General features: G+C 40.4%; 1 protein-coding gene across 1 annotated transcript in view; it reads left to right on the plus strand.

Annotated features, from left to right (window-relative positions):
* Positions 1–2226: 2226 nt before the first annotated feature.
* The window catches only part of LOC126253253 (ATP-dependent DNA helicase 2 subunit 1), a 130026-nt gene continuing 105170 nt past the window's right edge, over positions 2227–27082 (plus strand). The window contains exon 1 of the mRNA XM_049954457.1: positions 2227–2459. Coding sequence (XP_049810414.1) covers positions 2280–2459 — 180 coding nt within the window. The 5' untranslated portion in view covers positions 2227–2279. The remainder of the gene's footprint in view (positions 2460–27082) is intronic.

The following is a 27082-nucleotide window of genomic DNA, read 5'->3' on the forward strand; positions in this document are numbered from 1 at the left end:
CCTGCTTGAAAGCTTCTTAATCAAACAAAAAATTATTTTCACACTCTTTATGAGACTTATTGTGCAAAAATCGTACATACAACAATTACATTACAATATACAATTTAACAAGAAGACTGATGAATCATAAACTGTCCAAATGTATCAACATTTTTTCATTTCAATTTTTCATAAATACGATTATAATTTTCTTTCTACATGAGACACTGCCTTTCTTCTACCAACTGTATTACTGAAACATGGTAGTTTGAACATTATCGATGTTTCTAAAAAGTCTAACTGTCTATCATTTGATGCAGAGAGCAATTCCAACATAAAATAATCTCCAGTTATTGTTTCTTTTTTTTAAGAAAAAAGATACATTACTATTTCATAGTAATAATTAACTTAAGTCTTCATACTGGAGTGACTTGGTAAATGTGTTTCAAATAGCATTTGAGCAACATTGGTTTGGATTATACAATTCACATAGGTATACTGCAAACTTTGAATGAATAGAAATTTTGATACAAGTTTTTTTTTTCTTGGAGAATGCTAGGAAGTTCTTTTGTTGGAGTGAGAGAGACAAAGCTTTACACTGCTCCACTCTGGTATTCACATACATGTTGCCACAAAAATGTCCCCTGTAAGAAGCCCAACAATAGAACAATACCTGATATCTATCTTGCACCTGATTTTCAGTGCAATACATTGTCTTGAGGGCATCTTCAGGTTGACAACTGCCGTAGGTTGACAGTTATAGCAGGCTGATAAAAGCTGTGGGTCAGTAACAGCAACAAGTTGTTGACAGCATGGAGATGGCAATAGGAACATGACTCTGTGTACTCTTCAGGATCTTGTGATAGTGGTCATGTTGCACATGCAACATATTGTACTGTACATATTAGTTTCATGCCACAGTAAACAACACCAGGGTTGGGCAAGTGTTCACAGGCCCATACGTTCAGCCTGCAGTGGTGTGAAAAACATAATGACAAAAATAATTTATGGGTGGTGTGTCACCGTCTAGTAACATAGCTTAAGTACCACAGCTTGATCAAACCATACAAAGAAATAAGTACTTGACTACAGGACAGAGGTTAACCAAAAGAAATATATAAGTCAAAAACAGAAATGATGCTTTCATTCAAAAACAATAGTTACCATGAAGTCACTGTGGTTTATAAAGGTTTCCTTGACATTACACAAGGTAGAAGATGGTTCTTAATAGGGTGTGTGATAACTATGGATGGCCATACATGCTCTGCTACATGCTCCCACGTTGGTCACAAGTTTACTAAGGAGTACTTGTGGTAGGTTGTTTCCATTTCTCCACCAGTGACGTTGAAAGCAACTGGGTAGTCGTTTTGCACGTGGCCATGCTGCAAAACTTCTCCCCATCATGCTCGATGGGATTTAAGCTAGGGAACAGGCAGGACAGTCCATTCTCCGAATATCCTTGCGTTCCAAGAGCTCCTCCACGCATTTGCTAACACACAAATCAACGTCAGAAGTTAATTTCCAGTCGATTCGAGTCGATCATTTTCATTGATTGGTGGTAACTTCGTTCCCAATGGTTGAGTGCACTGCCGAGACTTATGATTGGAATAGAATGTATTGTAGGTCAAGGTAATAAGCGCTCGTCTTACCAAGCAGATATAATTACTTCACAGATTCTATACAATTTTACTAATTGTGTTTGTTGATAACAGAACAAAGCATCAAGTATGCGAATGACCTGCCTGTCATCAGATATATCAGAGTTACTCCTAATCTCTCAGCGAAACCGACTGATAACTCATTAACGTAAGTTATACGCTGTTCATTTTTATCGACACTCGTAATTTGTCATATGATGCAACACTGATCCGAAAATAGTTTATGAAATCTTTCGGGAACGTGATTCTGATTTCAGTCAGTAATTTCGCATGTGACAATTGGCTCCTGTTTTTCAGCTATTTTCTGACCAATTTCCCCGTTTCCGTTGTTTAGTGCTGTTGCAGCTAATAAAATTTCGCCACGCGCTTTCTTCTGGCTGTTCGACATCTTAACGTTGTAAAATCGCTTTGCCAATTGAAAACATTAACAATAATACAAATGGTGTACTGGTTGCTATAATACACTGAAGGTCTGTCAAACTACTATTTCCAATAGTGCAGGTCCCCTTATAGGTTTAGCCCATAGATTAACTTACTGGCGTAGTGGTTTAGGGGAGTATGTCTTTGATACACAACGCATGATCTCTGCTCAGCGATAAGACGCGCGTGTTTTTGTTTTGGTGCAAGGTATCAAAACACAAAATGGATATAGCTGCGTTGTTGGAGGAGGTAGATGATAAACTGGACAATGCTTCTGCAGTACATTATGGAGGCACTGATGGCACTATTTTTGTGATAGATTGCACGGACGTCATGTACGAAAAATGTCAATATAATGTCAGTGAACTGAACGGTGAGAAACTGCTCACGATCTGCTTACAGGTACACTTATCTATTCCTTTGTTTAGTAAGTGAAATAGGTGATGTCATTTGGGTCTGTTCCAGAGGTTTGAATTACAATACTTAAATTTATGCAGTAGATGCATAACATATTTATTTCTACTAACAAACATTTATTTTGATTGAATCTGAAATATCAATATACTGTATACAGATTGATTTGCGTCAATTTGTTCGCCGATTTTGCTTCTGTATCGCCATTTGACATAACAATTATTTGTTTGTGGAGACCACACTCGCGCAGAATAAGAAAACTTTAGACGTGCAAATAGATTAATAAATATTTGGAAACTGGGATTACAGAAGCGTCTGATTCCACCCGTCTGCTTCGACCCATGACATCACCAATATGACGGAAAGACCATTCTCGACGCCTCCAATATGGCGCCTGTGACGTCATTACATAATCGACATCAAACACAAAAATAAATACAAAACCAACAATCATAGCTCTCTCCAAAAATATAATCAAACTAACGGGACCAAGGCGCGAAATTGGGGGGGGGGGGGGTTTGGGGTAGGGACAAACGAAATATAAACACATACAGACATGCACCACGATCCCAAACCACAAAAGCCGGCCGCGGTGGTCTCGCGGTTCTAGGCGCGCAGTCCGGAACCGTGGGACTGCTATGGTCGCAGGTTCGAATCCTGCCTCGGGCATGGATGTGTGTGATGTCCTTAGGTTAGTTAGGTTTAAGTAGTTCTAAGTTCTGGGGGACTGATAACCACGGCAGTTGAGTCCCATAGTGCTCAGAGCCATTTGAACCTTTTTGAACCAAACCACAAAAACGACGACCTAAAAACACCACAAAATTCCGCTACTTACAATATCGATAGGAATCAGTCACTTCCCTTCACCTATAGAGCTCAACCACGATTGTCGATACATCAAAATAAAAACCAGCTACTCCACAAATCATATTCACACCGCAACTATCTATACCACAAAACCAGCACGTAGAACAACAACAATTGGAATAGGACACTTCCCTTGACCTATATAGGTCAACAGCAACTCACGATACCAAAACACACAGTTACGTCAAATTGGAATCGGTCACTTCTCATGACCTATACAACTCAGATACAAAAAACTTAAATTGAGTACTTCCCCTAAGATACATAAATGAACCACAAGTGCCGATACCAAAACATCAACCAACAACACATGCAGTAAATAACACCAACCCCACAACACACACGAACCCCACCAAACATCATAACATGTGAACAATAGAAAAAAAAAAAAAAAAAAAACGACTACTTACCATAAAAAAGTTCCGGCGCTACACGCTAACCCCCAACTCTCATATTCTGCTTGGTTGGTTGGTTGGTTGGTTGTTTTGGGGAAGGAGACCAGACAGCGAGGTCATCGGTCTCATCGGATTACGGAAGGAAGTCGGCCGTGCCCTTTGAAAGGAACCATCCCGGCATTTGTCTGGAGCGATTTAGGGAAATCACGGAAAACCTAAATCAGGATGGTCGGACGCGGGATTGAACCGTCGTCCTCCCGAATGCGAGTCCAGTGTCTAACCACTGCGCCACCTCGCTCGGTACAATTCTGCTTGGATACGCTGCATTTCACTATCTCCGTCACAAGCCCAAAAAGTTGCAGAAACGTAATGATGGGCAACATGTCGTCCCCCATTTCAGCCCGCAGACACGCACTATTAAACTTAGCAGTCACATCCATACCTAACAAAAGAAACCATAAATTTAATTAAACGACTTACTGCGCAGCAAACAGCAAACCAATAACATCAAACGACAGCGCAATAACGTAAACCGACTTACCGCGTGACAAACAGCAAACCAATAACACCAAACGACAGCACAGTAACGTAAGCACAATGGAAACTTAATTCTTAACTCACTGAAACTAATTTCCGTTCTTCTACAACAGTCATGACCGATAAATTGACATTTCAAGCACTGACACCCCAATTACCCCAATACACCACATAACACGCGGACTATACACACAGCACCAGAAGACACTAGCAACTGCAACAAGACGACATCTACAAACACAACACACTCATAAACTAAACTCCGCACCATCATGACATCACACAACACCCTTACGTCACGGGTCAAAGCCGACGGGTGGGATCGGACGCCGCCAATGACCCTTGCAAAATATAATCGTCCAATAAGAAGGTACTGCTAATAGAAACGTTTCCCTTTTCAATTCTCTGTTGGATACAAAACCTTAGACATTTTGTCTTTTTGTTTATTGAGGCTTTTTAGTCGTGATGCGCTGAACTGTAGTGTACCTCGATATCTACTCATGCTCATAAATTATGGATAATTGCAGAATGTGGTGCCATACAATGTGGCACCACACAAAACTGGCGCTAATAGCATAGGCACATAGAGAACACACAATACACAGATTTGTAAGCGCATGGTATTGGTGATAAATTGAGAAAACCATCCTAAAACACATGTGCTACAAAACACCACTGTTTCCTGTGCATGTAGCCCGACATCGATGTGGGATGTGATCACTATCCACGTTTACACAGGCCGCACAACGGGTTGGCATACCCTGGATCAGGTGGTCGAGCAGCTGCTGGGGTATAGCCTCCCATTCTTGCACCAGTGCTTGTCGGAGCTCCTGAAGTGTCCTCGGGGTTTGAAGATGTGCAGTGATACGTCGACCGAGAGCATCCTAGACGTGCTCGGTGGGGTTTAAGTCTGGAGAACAAGCAGGCCACTCCATTCGCGTGATATCTTCTGTTTCAAGGTACTCCTCCACAGTGGCAGCTCGGTGGGGCTGTGCATTATCATCCATCAAGAGGAAGGTGGGACCCACTGCTCCCCTGCACTGGTGCAAAATGACGTCCCGACGCACGCGACCTGTTACAGTTCCTCTGTCAAAGACACGCAGGGGTATATGTGCACCAATCATAATACCACCCCACACCATCAAACCACGACCTCCATGCTGCGGTCCTGCAGTACTCCGTGGCTGTGTGCGGGCACTGATGGTGAGATATCGGTCTTCTTGTGGTGTTGTACACTGTGGACGTCCCATACTGTAGTGCCTGGACACGTTTCCTGTCTGCTGGAATCATTGCCATAATCTTGAGATCACACTTTGTGGCACACAGAGGGCCCGTGCTATGACCTGCTGTGTTTGACCAGCCTCCAGTCGCCCTAATCTTCTATCCCTCATAACGTCATCAATATGTGTTCTTTGAGCCATTTTCAACACACAGTCACCATTAGCACATCTGAAAACGACTGTACACTTACTCGCTGAACTGTATTCTGACATGCACCAACACACCTCTGCGTATGTGGACTGCTGTCAGCGCCAATCTGCGACGACCGCAGGTCAAATGCGCCGCATGGTCATACCCCAAGGTGATTTAAACCCGCAGACTACCCACCAGAGCGTTGTTTCACCATGTATCAGCATTATCCGTAATTTATGAGCATGAGTGTAGATTTGAAAGGTGCCAGTGTGGTTGTCAGTTGGTGAAGTAGTATTGAACACTTCACTTAATCAGCAGTCTTAGTTCTGAAAATGGAGTTAAGTAGTGGTTTGTCTCTAGCGTTTTGCCGACATTGTCAGTCAGAGCAAGCAGGTAGTATACAAAAAAATCTAACTTTGCTGCATAATCTTAAACTGGTCTCAGAAGCTAGAATCTAAGCTGGGCCACTGCATATAAAATCCAGCAAAGGTTTAGAAGGAAGCTTACTGTTTAACAACCCAGTAGTGACATGGCCATCAGCCTTGGAGCATATGCTCGAATTGAGGAAGGAAAGTGGCCACACCCTTTCAAAGGAATAAGTCAGGCATTTGTCTTAGGCTACCTGTGCAGTAATAGAGAGAGGCTAAGTTTCAGTAGCTTGACAGTGATTTTAACTGCAAATCTCCTGAGTTTGTTACCATTGCGCCATCTCACTCTGTTTTGAGGCATGGACCTCACAGTGTCAAAAATATTTATTACCTTTGTTTATTGTAAGTGCTTATGGGGTAAATAAGAAATACAAGATTACTTATTCTTTTGATGCATAGATCTCAAGTATGAGAGACAATGATCTTCATGACTTCAAAAGTTCTGATGTCACTGTGAATGTCTTGGTTCAGACTTAAATTTAATATGGGATAACACAATAGCGCTGTAACATTTGTCTGATTTTACTAAAACCCATAGATTTTGCTAAACCTCAATATCCTTACACACACTCAGTCACTCTGCGTGACCAAAAAACGTGACACACCCAGAGTAAATTGTCGGATGTGAATAGTGTATTAATATTGTTCATGTTTAGTGTTGTTACCAGGCCTGGTTGAGTATATAAGGGATGTGAACAGTGTCAGATGTTGTGTGGTTGCCATGAAGGACATGGAGATGTCATGTATGCCGTGAGACAGCGTTATCAGCACCTGAAGGAGTTTGAAAGCAGCTTCATTGTGTATCTCCATTTGGCTGTCTGATTGAACTGTGCAATAACCAGATTTGTGGGAAGGCATACTTGTTGTCAAGTAATGTCAGTTTACTGTTTGCAACATCTAGTATCATCCCCCATGATTGATTGCAGACCAGAAGTAGTCAGACTAGGGAATTACTGTCCCATTCTCAGGCTGCCATTAACGTGATACGAACAACTGCATTTGGAGTGGCACCTTGATAGGGAAGCATTGACTGCTTGTGAATAGATCACATTGTGTTCAGTGATGAATTACAGTCCTGCACTGTCCTGGATGACCGTTGTTGACAAGTATGGCGGTGACCTGGGGAGAGGTTCCATTCTTCCATTAATTTGGAGAGGCACCGCAGTGTTACTCCTGGCATCATGGTGTGGGAAGCGATCAGGTATGACTTCATGCCACAACTGGTAATGATTGTGCAAATTCTGACAGCACAAAGGTATGTCACGAAGCCCCATGTGCTAGCTTTCATGCAACAGTGTAATCACATCATTTTTGAACAGGGCAGTGGTCTGAATTTATGGTTGAGAAATAGTCGTTCTCCATTGTTGTTATTCTGCTTTTTTAAAACTATTTTTCATGTTATCAACCAAATTCATTTCATTGTGTATTGTACACTGGTAAAAATCAAACGAAATAGTACATTTGTTAAGGCACTGGCCTCAGATTTGGGAGGATAAAAGTATGTGCTCTGTTTGGTCATCCTTATTTAAATTTCTCATGGGTTTTGTGAATTGTTTCAGACATGCTGACATGATTTCTTCAACAATTTTACAACCATCCACTTTATCCCATCTTTGTTTACACATGTGTACATGTATGTGCCTGCTCATATGACTGTTTTTTTCTATATGTTAAGCTGGAAAATTCTCTTTCATTGTAAAATAGTTGCCTTGATGAATAAATTGCTATACTACAGGCTTGTATCACTAACTTAGCTGTTCTTGGATTTAATGCCTTTTTACATTTAGCATTTGAAATGCTCAGAGTACTCTTTTCCGTAACCAGTTTTTTAATTGGATGGGCATGTAGTTTGAAGAGCCAAATGTTTTATATATTATTAACACTCCAACTCATTGGCAAGGGAATGGTACCATTATTCCCTCCCCTCTCTTCCCCAACCCCATTTATTCATTCACACATTGTGTTAATGTAAGTATCATAATGAAGGAGATCTTTCAGGGATATGTAAAGAATCAAGTAATAGCTTAACAGGTAAAAGCAACCACTGCTGGCTTCTTCTGTAAATTGTAGAAACAACAAATTATAGTCAACACTAGTCTTCTCAAAGAGGAGGAGGAGGAGATTAGTGTTTAACGTCCCGTCGACAACGAGGTCATTAGAGACCTCAAGCTCGGGTGAGGGAAGGACGGGGAAGGAAATCGGCCGTGCCCTTTCAAAGGAACCATCCCTGCATTTGCCTGAAGCTATTTAGGGAAATCACGGAAAACCTAAATCAGGATGGCCGGAGACGGGATTGAACCGTCGTCCTCCCGAATGCGAGTCCAGTGTGCTAACCACAGTCTTCTCAAAGAGATAATTGCATTAATTACTAGTAGATTACTTTATATGTGTGTGTGTGTTAGGAAGAAAAACTGACAGATTGACAAAACTCAGTACTCCACCTGTTGTACCATTTTTTGAGGTTTTCATCTCATACTTCTAAGAAAGCATTTTTGTTATTTACATAAACTTCTACCAGATGTCACAATATTGTCGTGCAGAAGCTCAAATATTATGGTACTGAGCCATTCCAAATCAAATCAACATCCTGTAAATTAAAATTTTACATCACCATGTTAGATTTTGCTAAAATTTGGTATACTCATAGTGGGTGCTGAGACTAAGACAAATACCAAATTACAATTTTTATCTCAAACCATTTCTGAAATATTTTCCAAAACTGGCCAAAAAGCATGATTTTTTTTAAATTGCTCTAGGAGCTGGCCTAATTGGCAGAGAAATTGTGACAGCTGGGGAAGGTGGGTCATTTAGCTGCATATTTTATGCTCCTTCCAGTAATTTGCAACATGACATAGGCTCTAATTAAGACTTTTCAAAATACAAATTGAAATCTTGATTTAATTTTTTTCTGAAAAATGTGTAATTTAAAATTTCCATAAATACTTAGTAATGTTGTAAATCACATCACAAAATATAGATATAGGATGATGAAGTGCCCAATGTTTAAAAAAAAAAAAAAATTCTAACTCCTATTTTTCAGTAACAGTCCCATTTTGATAAGCCTACCTTTAACAAACGGGAATTTGATTAAAATATGTGGAAAAATAACTAAAAATCATCTTCTTGAAACAAAACCAGTCAGCATATTGTATAATTAAATTAAGTTGATTGCTTACTTTAATTTTATACAGTTTAAACTGGCAGCCTATTAATTGGCAAAACAAAAATATTAGACATGGGACCTGTAACTATGAATTAAAAGCAGGTATGAAAAATGTGTAAGTATTAATGTAATAGTTCTGGTCCAAACAGATTAATCAGACTGTACATTTCATTTCTTACAATTAAGCCAGAGTATGCCAGGCTGAACAAATTGGTTCTTGTCCATGCATGCTCACCGTGAACAAGTTGAAATAAGCACAGTCTGCCTGCAGCCATGCACTTGCTGTCTGTACAATCATTCAGCGACTAAAGCCTTTGTGGAGAGGGTGTATTCTGTATTGTTTCCGTCTGAGGAGGATAATTAATTTTTCTATATTAGTGTTCCTAAGTCATTGTAATGCACCATGGTGTTAGTGTAAAACGGTTATTACCCCTATGTTGAACAATTTTTATCTAATATATTTTAGTGGAACTTGGTATTTTTTAATAGTGCAGTTACAAGTGAAATTGGAAACTGAAGGAGTGTTTTTTGTATCAATATGGAACATAGTAACAAGTGCAGTGTTGAAATCAAATAATTGTATTAGAGACAGAAAAAAGCTAAGATTTGTCACAGCTTGGATGCCAGACTTATTGCCACAAATACCTAAAGAATCCGTGATTTGTGATGAATGAAGAAAAGAGGTAACGATGTTGATAAATACAGAGCTAATCAGTGATCAAAATGCCGAAGATGAAGATTCTTCTGCATTGAAGGTAATCATCGCAGTCAAAGACCCAGACTTCACTACAACTTCAATGTTCGTTTCAACACTTAACACATTACTTCAAGAATTATGAGAGTCCCCATTTGATAAGATAAAAATAATATGTAAGCACTATGTTAAATTAAAAGTGGAAAAAAACTCCTCATCAGTGAACATAAACTTTCTGTTGCTGGTGAAAATTCATTGTCTGATAATGATATCAATCTTGACACATCTGTTCCAAATTCTCAGAACGAACTTATTTAATTCTACAAGCAGGAAAAAATCTCTAATTAGTATTAGAAATTTACCAGAAAAGTGGAGTATCAGGAACATAATGAGCAAATTTAGTGCTCCTAATTACATTATTTGACAGTTCAAAAAAATTTTGAAAGAAAAAGACACTGTGGAAGGTCAAAACGAAAAACCAGGGAAATATTTACCAGTAGAAACTGTCAGAATTGTACATTCATTTTGTGAAAACAATGAAGTGCTGAGCAGTGCCAGGTATTCAAGATTGCCCAACTGTTACAGAACAAAATGGAAATAAAAATGGAAATAAAACAAAAATATGAAAAAGACTTATTTTGGATAACCTTAAAGAAGCTTACAAATGTTTCAAACACGAATTTCCTAACATAAAAATAGGTTCCTCTAAATTTGCTGTTTTTACACTAAAACATTATGTATTCGCTGGACATAGTGGCACGCACTCTGCTTGTGTATGCACAGCTCACCAAAATATAAAATTTATGATAGGAAACACTAAACTGAAGACAGTAACAAATGGCAACTTAAACAATTACTTGTGCTAAAAAATGCTTTGCAAACCCATAATTAGTCGATTGCAAAATGGGGAAAAAGTGAATATTGCCCAGGAGAAACTGTAATACGTAATTTTTACAAAACACTCTTGATAAAAACTTTATTGGACAAGTTCATTTCCACCAGTGGGAGTCAGATGACTACTGTAATCTGGAAATCGTACAGATAAGTTCCGAAGAATTTATAAATTTATTCTGTAGTAATCGAATGAGTTCTTTGCCAAACAACAAAGAGCATTCCTTAACTCCACAAAAGAAAATCTAAGTGCCTCAGAATTTGTTGTTATATGTGATTTTTCAGAAAATTATAGTGTAGTTCTACAGCATGAAGCTCAGAGTTATCACTGGACAATCCAGCAGATTACTATACATCTTTTTGTTATATATTACAAACAGGGAGGCAAAATTGGGCATGAGAGCTTTGTCATTGTTTCTGATTGTCTAGATCGCATTCAAGAGCGTGATGGTTCAAACCCGGTTTCGGCCATCCTGGTTAGGTTTTCTGTGATTTCCACAAATCGCTTCAGGCAAATGCCAGGATAGTTCCTTTGGAAGGACGTCCGCTATTTCCTTCCCCATTCTTCTCTAATCCGAGCTTGTGCTCTGTCTCTAATGACCTTGTTGTCGGCGGGGCATTAATCACTAAAGTCCTCCTCCGATTGCCTAGAGCACAATACAGCTTCTGTTTACACATTTCAAAAGAAGCTAATTTTGTATCAAACAAGTAAATTTTGAAAGCTTCCCAAAAAATATTTACTGTTTTTCAGACAGTTTTCTGGTCAATACAAATCTAAGAAAAACTTTCTGGACCTTTGCTTTCATAAGGAAAGACTTCAAAATAAAAGTCAAGTGGCGCTTTTCAACAACAGCACATAGAAAATGGCCTTGCTATGGAGTAGGGGATTCCTTTAAGAGATTGACAGTTTGTGCAAGTTTGCAAAGGCCGTGTCACGACCAGATCCAAACCTCTTGAGATCTATTTGAGTGGGCAGTAGATAACATACCAAAAATAAATTTTGCGTGTTGCACTCAAGAAGATTACGCTGCTTCAGAAATGTTCTTAAACAGCCAGGATGAAGAATCATGGGCAATCAAAAGAGCACAGCAATTTCATGCATTCATCCCCAACACTACATCAAAATTATTAGTAAAACGCTTTTTACACAATGTGCAGGATTGGGAGACAGAGGTGACTACATCACTGGATAAATTGAAGTTACAAGACATAGCAGGTTATGTCACCACAGTGTATGACAGAAACTAGTGGCTTGGTACATTTTAGAAAAAAATTAAGAACTTGGTGAAGTGAAAATAACTTCTCTTTATCCATGTGGACTAGCTGCATCATTCTCCTGTCTTACACTTGTGGATGCCCTTTGGGTGTCAGTTGTGGATGTTCTGCCGGAAAGTTTCTTATTGATAGTTGTTTAAAAATTAATGTTAGTACATATTGTCTTACATGTAGCTATATATAGATATCTGTTATTCAAAAACAAGCATCATGTCTTTAATTTTTGTGTATTTAATAGTTCTGGCCCAAGCCTCGTGCACAAGAAGTATTACCAGCACATAAATACTTACACGTTTTTCATACCTTATTTAGGTTTGTAGTTACTGGTCCATTGTTCAATATATTTGTTTTACCAGTTAGTAGGTTATTAGTCTGAATTTTATAAAATTAAAGTAAGCAATCAACTCAGTTTAATTATAGAATATGCTGATAAGCTTTGTTTTAAGATGATGATATTTTGATATTTTTAATTTTTTAGTTACCGTTCTGTATATTTAAATTAAATTCTTATTCGTTAAAGGTAGATTTAGTCAAAATATAGCTATTAGTGAAAAACAAGAGTCAGAAATAATTTTGTTTAATGATGAACCCACCATCATCACATTATTATATTTTACCATGTGACTTATAACAGTACTAAATATTTATGGAAATATTTTGAAAATTTTAACTTGTGTACTTCCTGGAAAAAATTGAATCAAAGTTGCCGGTTGTATTTTGAAAAAAATCTTAATTAGAACCTATGTTGTGTTGTATATCACTGGAAGGAGTATAAAAAATACTGCAGAATGACTTCTTTTCCAATTGTCCGGATCAGTTAGGACAGCGCCTGGAGCGATTTTTAAAGAAGTCCATTTATGCTTTTTTGGCCAGTTTTTGAAAATTTCACGTAGCAATAGATCAAAAATGGTTTGAGATTTAAAAAATGAAATTTGATATTTTTCTTAAACCCACTATGAGTATACCAAATTTTAGTAATATCTAAAATGGTGGGGTAAGTTGGTGTGACATGGAATGGACCTATCAGAGATCTTGCTTGTAACTGTTTTGCATCCTACCTAAAAGAATGTAGAGTGTTGCATTATGAAACAGAGATTATATACAATGAAACAGCATTCTTCTGGATACTACAGGTCGATACTGGATCTGCACTTGTTCTTGATATATACCAGTTATCTTCCATCATATATCCAAGAAACATGAATAGATCTCTTTGTTGTGGATGCTGGTACTATAATCAAACACAGAAAATCTAAATAATATTTACATGAAAATTAAAAACTGGTTCTCTGCAAACAGGCTGTCTCTGAATTTAAATAAAACCAATATGTTAAGTTTGGGGCTGCACAATGCCTGACCGTACCATTAGAAACAATGTGTGGTGGTAAACCAATTAATGAGGTAGAATATTCTAAATTCGTAGGTGTTTATATCAATAAGAACATGAACATGAAGTCACACATTACAGTTCTTCTTAAATGTGTAAGCCCAGCAAATTTTACAACTAAATCTGCTAAGACAAGCATTATATATTCACATCTCTATTCACATCTGTAGTAGCAGTGATTTGATGTCATGATCTGTGGTCACCAATTTTCTGTTAATTTATTTGTTCGTTTGTTTATTCAGTCATCCATCGATCCATGCATTGTCTTACAGTGCCGTAGGACTTCTCATCATAATACAATGAAAATAAATACACACAGAATATGTATGTATGCTTTTAAACAGTGGAAAATCCTGGATGGAATAATGACAATATTATGAAAAGGATAGATTGCTACTCACCATATAGTGGAAATGTTGAGCTGCAGACAGGCACAACAAAAAGACTATTAAATATGTAAGTTTCCGGCCGAAAGCTTACATGTTTAGTAGTTTTTTTGTTTGGCCTGTCTGCCACTCACCATTTCTGCTATATGAGGAGTAGCAATCTATCTGTTTCATAATACTGTAAGTATGCTTTTTTGGGTGGGGATAGGACAGTTGGTCAGCTGTGGCCTTACCAACATTTGCCTGAAATTATTTAGAAAAAAACCTAAATCGGGATGACCAGACAGAGCAAACTCCATCCTCCTGAATATGAAGTCAGTGTCTTAACAACTTCATGCCTTCATTCAGCTGGTCTTTATTGAACAATGTTCTTTGATATAAAATCAGTTTTCTGCAGATAACTTATATTATAAAAGTAATATTCCTCTTTATCGCTGCACACATCAATACTACCCGCTGCTGGCTCCTGAGCCATGAAGATGCTGCTGTGGCCCTTGCACTAGCCCCAGTCTGATCGTAAAACTGACACCAGGACCATAAACATGCCACTATATTTTATGTATGTCTTCATATCCTCCCCTTAGTCCACCTGGAAAAACTGATTCTGCATCCCCCAATGATGAGTGATATGTGAGATGTTGAACTCAGGAGAATGACAAGATGTTACTGTCATGCATTATGGATCTTGGCACATGACTTCCTTGTAAAATAGTTACATTTTGATTGCCTGGGGAATTTCATCTCAAATCGTACAAGTCAAGATCAAATTTCAAAGTTTGCGGAAAAAAATTTATGTTGAAGTTCCACATGATACCTCTCCGAAACTACAATATTTTGATTTTCTGCTGATTTGTTACATGCCTATCTAATTTTTAACTTTTGTGAATTTCAAAATTATATTTTGAAAATATGTATAGTCATAGGATGTTAACTGACTTGATAAATGATGAAGTGGAAGGACTGCTAACTGTCAGCTATGAAATTAATGCATGAAATTCTTAAACTGTCAAAATATTTGTGCATAAAGGTGAAAGAATCTGAAATTTTTGGTTATTTAGAAATTATTTTCTCCAAATCACCCATCCTAAATGTCCTAAAATTCCATGGTACGTTAGTTGAGTATTGTACTTAGGGAATGAACAATCAGAAATTTTGTCTGTACAAAATGTGAGAAATTTTTTAGGTAGACGTAGCTCTACTCTCACAGTCAAAAAATCATGAACACTTACATATTTAAATTTATCTCTGATTTTAAGTAAATGTCACGCAAAACTGGTATTTCTGCATCAAAATAATTACATTACAACATTATAAGTGAGTGGTAAAACAATTCATAATTTTGTTCCTTAGCATTTTGTAACAAAAATGTGATATAAAATATTTATACCCATTTTTCTTTTTATGATATTATTCACAAATTTTAATGTCTTCTGTCATGATTTTACCTCACCTCATGACTTTCCATGATTTAAAATTGCCTACAATGTAACAATCAGCAGTGCACTGTTGGAAAAAGTAATTTATTTTATTTTTTATTTCTTCATCTGCTTCTCATTGAATTTGTATAGCCAAGCTGAATTTACACATGGACAAGGATGATCCAACAAGAGCAGTACTTGGATAATGGGAACTACAATTTTGATGAGGCTATTTGAAAGCATTAGCAGGACCATGAGGCGTCATAAAGGAGACAGTTATATCTTGCAGCTCATGAGAGACACTTGGTATCTGTTCCACCAACCACTGATTGTCATATGAGTGTTGAAACTTTAATATTGGCAGCTATTTATTTACAGCTCATACAAAATAGATACGAGTTTCAAAGTTTTACTGACCTTCAAAGTAGTCACTGGAATTGTGTATAACCCATTGCCAGTGATGTGTGGAAGTCACAGGATACTCTTAGCAGTGCCAGTTGTGTTGACAGTTTGAGTGGCACGGTCTATTGCCTGACGAATTTGAAGCAGTTCTGAAGCGAATGCTGTCAAATGTTTCCTTCAGTTTAGAAATTGAGTTGAACTCACGAGGGCTTAAGTCACGGGAGTGCAGTAGGTGGTATAGCACTTAGCAGCCCCATCAGTCAAACAAATCAGTAACAGCTTGCACTGTACGTGTTTGAGCATTGTCCTGCAAAATGATGGTCAGGTCCTGCAGAAAATGTCATCACTTCTGTCTCTATGCGGTTCATTTTTGGAATACAACCTACGACCAGCTTAGAGACAGAAGTGATGACACTTTCTGCAGGACCTGACTATCATTTTGCAGGACAATGCTCAAGCACGTACAGTTCAAGCTGTTACTGATTTGTTTGACTGATGGGGCTGCTAAATGCTATACAACCTACTGCACTCCCGTGACTTAAGCCCTCGTGAGTTCAACTCAGTTTCTAAACTGAAGGAAACACTTCACAGCATTCGCTTCAGAACTGCTTCAGATTCGTCACGCAATAGACCACGCCGCTCAAACTGTCAACACAACTGGCATTGCTAAGAGTATCCTACAACTTCCACACTGCTGGCAACGGGTTATACACAATGCTGGTAACTACTTTGAAGGTCAGTAAAACTTTGGAACACATATATATTTTCTACGAGCTGTAAATAAATAGTTGCCACTATTAAAGTTCCAACCCTCGTACACACAAGAAATAAAGTGGTTCACTACAAAGTCTTCTAATGAATACTACGGTCTCTGCATTTCACACACACTAACAGGGTGCATTTCGTGGAGAACCATTCTTGCAATGTATTTGCCACCCCGGGATGCTATCCAGTAGTGGCTTCATTGAGTTTCTACCACGTGCTTCATAGCAGACCACTCTTCTCTCTCTCTTTTAAACAGAATTTCCTTAATGTACTTTCATTTAGAATTAAGAGTTGCATGTTTGTTACTAATGTTGATATGGTGTCTACAAATCCAGTATAGCAACAACAGCTTCACACTGGAGATTAAATCTTGTTGCAAGATGTTTACAGAGACCTCCTACCTCATCATATGCACTTTTTCCATGATCTGTTGCTGAAACTATCCAATTTTTCTTCTTAATTCCTGTACTACAGTGTTGACAAAGCTCACAAAGCTGAAAGTGGTTTCTAAAATGAGATGCTGCACCATCAGTCACATACACTTGTTTAGGAAATACATGGCCTCTGGATGATGTGTCACCAATTATCATGCTGACAGATAGCATGCTTGTGTCTGTCATGAATGAGATCATCACAGACAATAGCAAAATAGTGTGACATTCCAAGGAAGTGAGCAACACATGTGAATATTGATACCTCTGATGTGTGCCAGTGGTAACTTTCAATTTTGCTCTGCAAAGCTACAAACCAGTTCTCAGCAAAGTCAAAATGATGAACACGTGTCAGTATTCTGGGATTTGGCTGATTTTAGTTCTGCTATGGCCTGACTCTGAATCCCCTGGATATGATGGTGAGCTATTCCTTTCATGACCCAATGCCTAACCCCTGTAATGAAGTTCTCTGGCTCTACTATCTTCTTCGTCAACTATCCTCACCCCCCCCCTCCCCCCCACACACAATGCATAGGTTATGTTATTGTCAGTGCCCTAAAGGTGTAATGCTTCAACAGTCACTATTTCAGCACAGGGACACATTGCACACTCCTACAACCAACATTTATCTTGCAACTCTTGACATATACACAAAAGCGATCCATCTCTGTGTACATCTTTTCTGTGACACTGCTTATGGTGAAACAGACAATTTTCGGATTAGTGCAGTAAATACATGTGGTTACTTCCTTCATTGGTTGGTATTTTACCCATTATGGTTGTAAGGAGAAGAATTTTGTGAGACCAATTTTTAAATTCAGTTTCTACTTTTTCATTAGGAGATATGCTTCTCTTATTGATCTTGTCATATATCTTTCTACCTTTTTCACCGTTTTCACTAACAGAGATAACATCCGCCCAGTTGGGACTGTGCCTACTGCAATCTTTGTCATCACTTAGGTAATATTCCAGAGCTACAGTAAATGTATCATCTTGCAATGGATGCCCATGAATCTGGGCATGCCCCAAGGCCTTTCTCATTCTTTATTTTATGAGCTTTTGAAATTGTCAATAACTGTATCTTCTGAGTAAAGGTGCTGCTGAGATAGCAGTATTTAGGTTTTGAAACCACACATCACATTTCATGCGCGTATCACTATCTTCACGTTCTGCACCAAGTGCATCTGCATTATACACTTCGCAAAGTTTTGAAGATGTTGCTTGTGTAAAACTTGTTTTAATTTCTTCCACTTTTCTTTTTACATACAGTTTTCTCCTTGTGCTTCTTACCTGACCTGGCCATTTAAGGGAGGATAAAGTTAGCATTTCTGCTAACATTCAATGCATCAATAACTTCACACCAAGGAATTTAAACATCTCAACTGTCTTCTTCAGTTTCATGTTTGGATGATGGTGATTGTTCAGGTGGGTTGTCACTAAATTTCCTCTTGCAATGAATGTAGCGATTCCTGCACAATGGATATGACACTAATACCATTACTTGAGGACCAAGATATTTCTGCAATACCTCTGACAGATTTCCAGCAACTGTGAAGGGTTTTTAACTTTTCTTAAACACCACCTTCTTGGCTTTTTTCATAGTCCACACACCTCACTCTTTCACTACTGTATTTCCTCACTGACATTGTCTCTAACAAAAAGTTCAAACCAAGCGCAAAACTCGATGCAGAATGGTTTATGTGCAGGTTCTCATTCTTTTGTTATAAACATAAGAGCAGTGGAAACAGTGTTGCTAACATGCATATTTTACACTAAAAATTCAATGATGCAAAATATGCAGAATGTTTGAAAATTTTTAACATTTTACACAAAGATATTACCCACTGTGTTTGTACTGACTACTAACATATTAACCAAACAATATTTTGTGTAGTTCTGAAAAGTTTTTGGATGAGGGTTTTCGAGTAAATAATTCATAAAAATGCAGTTTTTTTACATTTTTACTTATAAACATTTACATGATACAGATAGCTGTAGCGGGGAAGATTCTATTTATAATGACATCAGTAGTGTCTGGCAATATGACAGAAAAGGTAGCATTCTCTGACTTTCCAAATTAGAAAAAAAAAATCTGTGGAAAAATTAACTTAAATTTCATATTTTTATCTTAAATTTGTTAGTTCAATGAAGTCCATTAGTGTGCGGTTGTCAACTAAACTTTAACGCACTATGAGGGAGCTGTAATGCAAAACATCTGTCAGGTACCCAGTACTTTTGGGGTTTATATATATATATATATATATATATATATATATATATATATATATATATATATATAGGGAAACATTCCACATGGGAAAAATATATCTAAAAACAAAGATGATGTGACTTACCGAACGAAAGCGCTGGCAGGTCGATAGACACACAAACAAACACAAACACACACACACAAAATTCAAGCTTTCGCAACAAACTGTTGCCTCATCAGGAAAGAGGGAAGGAGAGGGAAAGACGAAAGGATGTGGGTTTTAAGGGAGAGGGTAAGGAGTCATTCCAATCCCAGGAGCGGAAAGACTTACCTTAGGGGGAAAAAAGGACGGGTATACCCTTGCGCACACACACACATCCATCCACACATATACAGACACAAGCAGACATCTCACATGCAGACATATTTGAAGACAAAGAGTTTGGGCAGAGATGTCAGTCGAGGCAGAAGTGAAGAGGCAAAGATGATGTTGAATGACAGGTGAGGTATGAGTGGCAGCAACTTGAAATTAGCGGAGATTGAGGCCTGGTGGGTAACGGGAAGAGAGGATATATTGAAGAGCAAGTTCCCATCTCCAGAGTTCGGATAGGTTGGTGTTGGTGGGAAGTATCCAGATAACCCGGAGGGTGTAACACTGTGCCAAGATGTGCTGGCCGTGCACCAAGGCATGTTTAGCCACAGGGTGATCCTCATTACCAACAAACACTGTCTGCCTGTGTCCATTCATGCGAATGGACAGTTTGTTGCTGGTCATTCCCACATAGAATGCATCACAGTGTAGGCAGGTCAGTTGGTAAATCACGTGGGTGCTTTCACATGTGGCTCTGCCTTTGATCGTGTACACCTTCCGGGTTACAGGACTGGAGTAGGTGGTGGTGGGAGGGTGCATGGGACAGGTTTTACACCGGGGGCGGTTACAAGGATAGGAGCCAGAGGGTAGGGAAGGTGGTTTGGGGATTTCATAGGGATGAACTAACAGGTTAGGTGGCCAGCGGAAAGACACTCTTGGTGGAGTGGGGAGGATTTCATGAAGGATGGATCTCATTTCAGGGCAGGATTTGAGGAAGTCGTATCCCTGCTGGAGAGCCACATTCAGAGTCTGGTCCAGTCCCGGAAAGTATCCTGTCACAAGTGGGGCACTTTTGTGGTTCTTCTGTGGGGGATTCTGGGTTCGAGGGGATGAGGAGGTGGCTCTGGTTATTTGCTTCTGTACCAGGTCGGGAGGGTAGTTGCGAGATGCGAAAGCTGTTGTCAGGTTGTGGGTGTAATGGTTCAGGGATTCCGGACTGGACCAGATTCGTTTGCCACGAAGACCTAGGCTGTAGGGAAGGGACTGTTTGATGTGGAATGGGTGGCAGCTGTCATAATGGAGGTACTGTTGCTTGTTGGTGGGTTTGATGTGGACGGACGTGTGAAGCTGGCTATTGGATAGGTGGAGGTCAACGTCAAGGAAAGTGGCATGGGATTTGGAGTAGGACCAGGTGAATCTGATGGAACCAAAGGAGTTGAGGTTGGAGAGGAAATTCTGGAGTTCTTCTTCACTGTGAATCCAGATCATGAAGATGTCATCAATAAATCTGTACCAAACTTTGGGTTGGCAGGCCTGGGTAACCAAGAAGGCTTCCTCTAAGCGACCCATGAATAGGTTGGCATACGAGGGGGCCATCCTGGTACCCATGGCTGTTCCCTTTAGTTGTTGGTATGTCTGGCCTTCAAAAGTGAAGAAGTTGTGGGTCAGGATGAAGCTGGCTAGGGTGATGAGGAAAGAGGTTTTAGGTAGGGTGGCAGGTGATCGGCGTGAAAGGAAATGCTCCATCGCAGCGAGGCCCTGGACGTGCGGAATATTTGTGTTTAAGGAAGTGGCATCAATGGTTACAAGGATGGTTTCCGGGGGTAACAGATTGGGTAAGGATTCCAGGCGTTCGAGAAAGTGGTTGGTGTCTTTGATGAAGGATGGGAGACTGCATGTAATGGGTTGAAGGTGTTGATCTACGTAGGCAGAGATACGTTCTGTGGGGGCTTGGTAACCAGCTACAATGGGGCGGCCGCGATGATTGGGTTTGTGGATTTTAGGAAGAAGGTAGAAGGTAGGGGTGCGGGGTGTCGGTGGGGTCAGGAGGTTGATGGAATCAGGTGAAAGGTTTTGCAGGGGGCCTAAGGTTCTGAGGATTCCTTGAAGCTCCGCCTGGACATCGGGAATGGGGTTACCTTGGCAAACTTTGTATGTGGTGTTGTCTGAAAGCTGACGCAGTCCCTCAGCCACATACTCCCGACGATCAAGTACCACGGTCGTGGAACCCTTGTCCGCCGGAAGAATGACGATGGATCGGTCAGCCTTCAGATCACGGATAGCCTGGGCTTCAGCAGTGGTGATGTTGGGAGTAGGATTAAGGTTTTTTAAGAAGGATTGAGATGCAAGGCTGGAAGTCAGAAATTCCTGGAAGGTTTGGAGAGGGTGATTTTGAGGAAGAGGAGGTGGGTCCCGCTGCGACGGAGGACGGAACTGTTCCAGGCAGGGTTCAATTTGGATGGTGACTTGGGGAGTTGGATCATTAGGAGTAGGATTAGGATCATTTTTCTTCGTGGCAAAGTGATATTTCCAGCAGAGAGTACGAGTGTAGGACAGTAAATCTTTGACGAGGGCTGTTTGGTTGAATCTGGGAGTGGGGCTGAAGGTGAGGCCTTTGGATAGGACAGAGGTTTCGGATTGGGAGAGAGGTTTGGAGGAAAGGTTAACTACTGAATTAGGGTGTTGTGGTTCCAGATTGTGTTGATTGGAATTTTGAGGTTTTGGAGGGAGTGGAGCTGGAAGTGGGAGATTGAGTAGATGGGAGAGACTGGGTTTGTGTGCAATGAGAGGAGGTTGAGGTTTGCTGGAAAGGTTGTGAAGGGTGAGTGAGTTGCCTTTCCGGAGGTGGGAAACTAGGAGATTGGATAGTTTTTTGAGGTGGAGGGTGGCATGCTGTTCTAATTTACGGTTGGCCTGTAGGAGGATGCTCTGAACAGCCGGTGTGGATGTGGGAGAGGAAAGATTAAGGACTTTTATTAAGGATAGGAGTTGACGGGTGTGTTCATTGGCTGAGTTGATGTGTAGGTGAAGGATTAGGTGGGTAAGGGCAATGGATTGTTCGTTTTGGAACTGGTATAGGGACTGATGGAAAGAGGAGTTGCAGCCAGAGATGGGAACTTTAAGTGTGAGGCCTTTGGGGGTAATGCCAAATGTCAGACAAGCCTGAGAAAATAGAATATGGGAGCGTAATCTGGCTAGGGCGAAGGCATGTTTGCGGAGGGAATGTAAATAAAACTTAATGGGGTCGTTGTGGGGGTGTTGTGAGGGTGACATGGTATTAGAAGGTGGAAAGTGTAAAATGAGGCTGAAATGAAAATGAAAATAAAAATAAAAATATATGGGGAGAGATAAAGGAGAACTGGAAAGTAACTGGAGATCTGGTGTGAAAAAGGGCGAGAAGGTGTTGGTTACAGCTGGGCTATGTTGGACTTGGGTTGGTAGACAACGATGTGCACAAAGGTTAGGTGGTTGTGTTGCCGCCAAAACACGTTAAAGGACGGAGAAATTCGGGAAAATTTCGAAAAACTGCGTGTCATATATTAAAAGGAGTGGTTTTGTGGTGGCAGATTATGAAAATGAGGCTAACAATTGTCTGAAGGAGAAATAATGACGTTAAAACCTGTGGGAAGCGGATGAAAATTATCAGTGATGTGCGAAAAACGGAAATGGAAATAAAGCAAAAGATATTAGAACTAGCCGAAATGGTTGTTAAAAAGGTGAAAGGAAATGTTTGTGAACTAGAAATGGTGGATTTTATAGCGGCGGTAGTGTTGAAAGCAGCAAAAAAAATTTATTTTTCCTCCCCAACCTCAACTCCTTTGGTTCCATCAGATTCACCTGGTTCTACTCCAAATCCCATGCCACTTTCCTTGACGTTGACCTCCACCTATCCAATGGCCAGCTTCACACGTCCGTCCACATCAAACCCACCAACAAGCAACAGTACCTCCATTATGACAGCTGCCACCCATTCCACATCAAACGGTCCCTTCCCTACAGCCTAGGTCTTCGTGGCAAACGAATCTGGTCCAGTCCGGAATCCCTGAACCATTACACCCACAACCTGACAACAGCTTTCGCATCTCGCAACTACCCTCCCGACCTGGTACAGAAGCAAATAACCAGAGCCACCTCCTCATCCCCTCGAACCCAGAATCCCCCACAGAAGAACCACAAAAGTGCCCCACTTGTGACAGGATACTTTCCGGGACTGGACCAGACTCTGAATGTGGCTCTCCAGCAGGGATACGACTTCCTCAAATCCTGCCCTGAAATGAGATCCATCCTTCATGAAATCCTCCCCACTCCACCAAGAGTGTCTTTCCGCCGTCCACCTAACCTTCGTAACCTGTTAATTCATCCCTATGAAATCCCCAAACCACCTTCCCTACCCTCTGGCTCCTATCCTTGTAACCGCCCCCGGTGTAAAACCTGTCCCATGCACCCTCCCACCACCACCTACTCCAGTCCTGTAACCCGGAAGGTGTACACGATCAAAGGCAGAGCCACATGTGAAAGCACCCACGTGATTTACCAACTGACCTGCCTACACTGTGATGCATTCTATGTGGGAATGACCAGCAACAAACTGTCCATTCGCATGAATGGACATAGGCAGACAATGTTTGTTGGTAATGAGGATCACCCTGTGGCTAAACATGCCTTGGTGCACAGCCAGCACATCTTGACACAGTGTTACACCGTCCGGGTTATCTGGATACTTCCCACCAACACCAACCTATCCGAACTCCGGAGATGGGAACTTGCTCTTCAATATATCCTCTCTTCCCGTTACCCACCAGGCCTCAATCTCCGCTAATTTCAAGTTGCCGCCACTCATACCTCACCTGTCATTCAACATCATCTTTGCCTCTTCACTTCTGCCTCGACTGACATCTCTGCCCAAACTCTTTGTCTTCAAATATGTCTGCATGTGAGATGTCTGCTTGTGTCTGTATATGTATGGATGGATATGTGTGTGTGTGCGAGTGTATACCCGTCCTTTTTTCCCCCTAAGGTAAGTCTTTCCGCTCCCGGGATTGGAATGACTCCTTACCCTCTCCCTTAAAACCCACATCCTTTCGTCTTTCCCTCTCCTTCCCTCTTTCCTGATGAGACAACAGTTTGTTGCGAAAGCTTGAATTTTGTGTGTGTGTTTGTGTTTGTTTGTGGGTCTATCGACCTGCCAGCGCTTTCGTTCGGTAAGTCACATCATCTTTGTTTTTAGATATATTTTTCCCACGTGGAATGTTTACCTCTATTATATATATATATATATATATATATATATATATATATATATATATATATATATATATATATATATATATTTATCTACTGTTTTAAGAATTATTTACAAAATATACATTTTTCGAAGGTCCATACCATTTACAAAAATTAAGGTAAAACGCAAACACTTTATTTCTTAACACTTATGATGTAGAGATCCAATATATATTTTTTCCAGAAAAATTGATGGTCACGAGTTGACATGATCTGTATGATTTGAGATGAAATCACCCATCTGTAGTACTACATGAAGACAAGTTGTTTAACATTGTTTCCACAGATCTCTAATAGTCCAGGACTGATTTACTTCAAATTTTTACATGATGCTCTAACAAACATTCAGATGGACGTGAGCTATTTATTTTTTTAAACAACAATGTGCAAGTGTTTGTTAAAACCAACAGCAGGAAAGAAAATGTCATACTGTGCTGAAAACATGCAGTTTTGATTTCTTTCTTGCAGTCAGTTTCAGTTATGATAAGAGGGCATATATTAAAACAGAGAAGCTGTATTTGCAGCATTTGGCTTATGATTCTGGAATCTGAATCATCTAAAATTTTGTAATGTGTCTCTCATCCCTTTTTACCAATGATCCCAACCGATTTACCCATTCATCTTAAGCTTATTCAGTTCCCAGGAAAAGTGTTGTTAGCAAGGCTCAAGGTCAGAGAGAGAAATAGGTCAGAGACGGGGGAGGGTCAGGGGGGGAGGTGGACATAGAGAGGTGAGAGGGATGCACAGGCAAAGGGGGGAGGGGGTGGAGATGGAGGTGGACAGAGAGGGGAGGGAGGGAAGGAGTTTAGGATGTATGTCCAATTCCCATACATATAAGGGGTGTTCAAAAAGAAATGAGCCGGAGTCTTGAATACACAAACCGGTGACAGAAGGTTAATATCATGGCATGTGTAATGAGGTGTGGTTCCGACCAGAGTGTGGAAGTTCACGGCCCATCGCTAGAGGGCACGCGTGCACATCACGTGACTATACAGAGCTAGCAGCAGCATGGCTCAATCGTCCAACGCTGCCAGTCACATTGCATACAGTGACATGGAGGTGTCAACAGAAGAGCAAAGAGGTGTTGGAGCAAAGAGGCGGTGTTTGTTTTCTGACAGTGGAAGCAGTAGGAGGAATGGTCATTCATCGACAAATGTCACAAGTGTACGGCAAACACTGTATGTCCCTTGCAAGGGTCAAGGTGTGGCACAAGCGCTTCAGGTAAGAGCGGGTGTCGTTAGCCGATGATGCACGGTCTGGAGCACCACACTGCATTACCAATGACACCGTCCAGCTGGTGGATGCAGTCATTACCTAGGACTGCCGAGTAACAGTGAAAGCCATAGCCACCGTGGTCGGATTGAGTGTCGGAAGTGTTCACACTATCATGAAGGAACGACTGCACATGTGCAAAGTGTGTGCCCAATGGGTGCCCCATAGTCTTCAACCACACCAGGAAGCATGTTGAAGGCCTACCATCATGCTCATCTGCAGCGCTATGCTCGGGAAGGGAATGCATTCCTGGCACGATTGGTGGCTGGAGATAGTCATGGTGTCATCACTTCGAGCCAGAATCATAACGACAAAGTCTCCAATGGAAGCATCCAGGGTAAACACCACCAAAAAAGGCCAAGGCCATCCACACGAGTGCAGGAAAGGTTATGCTGACGTTCTTCTTTGACCAAGATGGCCCCCTTCTGATTCACTTCCTGCAGCATGTGACAACAGTGAATGCCCAGCGTTACTTGCATACCTTCACCACCCTTCTCCAAATGACCAAAAAGACCAGGCAATCTCTCCCGTGGGGTCATTCTGCTCCATGACAATGCAAAGCCTCATTTGGCCAACACAGTCATGGCACTCCTGCAGAAATTCAAATGGGAGGTTCTCAGCCACCCTCCAGTAAGTCCGGAAATCTCTCTCTGTGATTATGCCATTTTTGGTCCCCTTAGAAAGGCTCTGAGGAGCAACCGATTCACCTCAGACTACGACGTCCAGCTGTATGTGCAAAACTGGTTAACATCACAGCCCCAGCAATTTTATGAGACAGCCATTCACCACCTTGTGTCACAGTGAGACAAGTGTCGCTACAGCCAAGGTCAATACTTCTAACATACAGGTACTGGTTTCTGTAATTATTTCTCCGGCTTGTTTCTTTTTGAACGCCCCTTATAGTATTTTTACTACCCATGAACCTTTCTGTGTTGCTAAATTCTCCCCCAAATCACTAGGACAAGAAATGGATGTTCAAAGGTGGGAGTATCTGCTGCAGTCCTAGGCTGTCAATAAAAAGGAGATAGCTGTCCACTTTGAAAATGTGATGAGTGACGTTAGACTAATACAAATAGTATTACATGGACAAAGCAGTACCTGCCTCAAAAATTGAGCATTGTAGTGCAGTAGTTAAGACATTGGATTTGTGTTATTTAGGGCGGGGGTTCAAATCCTTATCTGGCCAGTCAGATTCTTTATGGTTCCTGTAAATCAATTTAGATGAATGGTAGAATGATTCTTTTGACAAGGACACAGCCAGTATCCTTCCCATGCCTGTCCAATCTGAGTTTGTGGTGCATAGA

This window comes from Schistocerca nitens, chromosome 4, assembly GCF_023898315.1.
Source record: "Schistocerca nitens isolate TAMUIC-IGC-003100 chromosome 4, iqSchNite1.1, whole genome shotgun sequence".
In the NCBI taxonomy this organism is placed as follows: Eukaryota; Metazoa; Arthropoda; class Insecta; order Orthoptera; family Acrididae; genus Schistocerca; species Schistocerca nitens.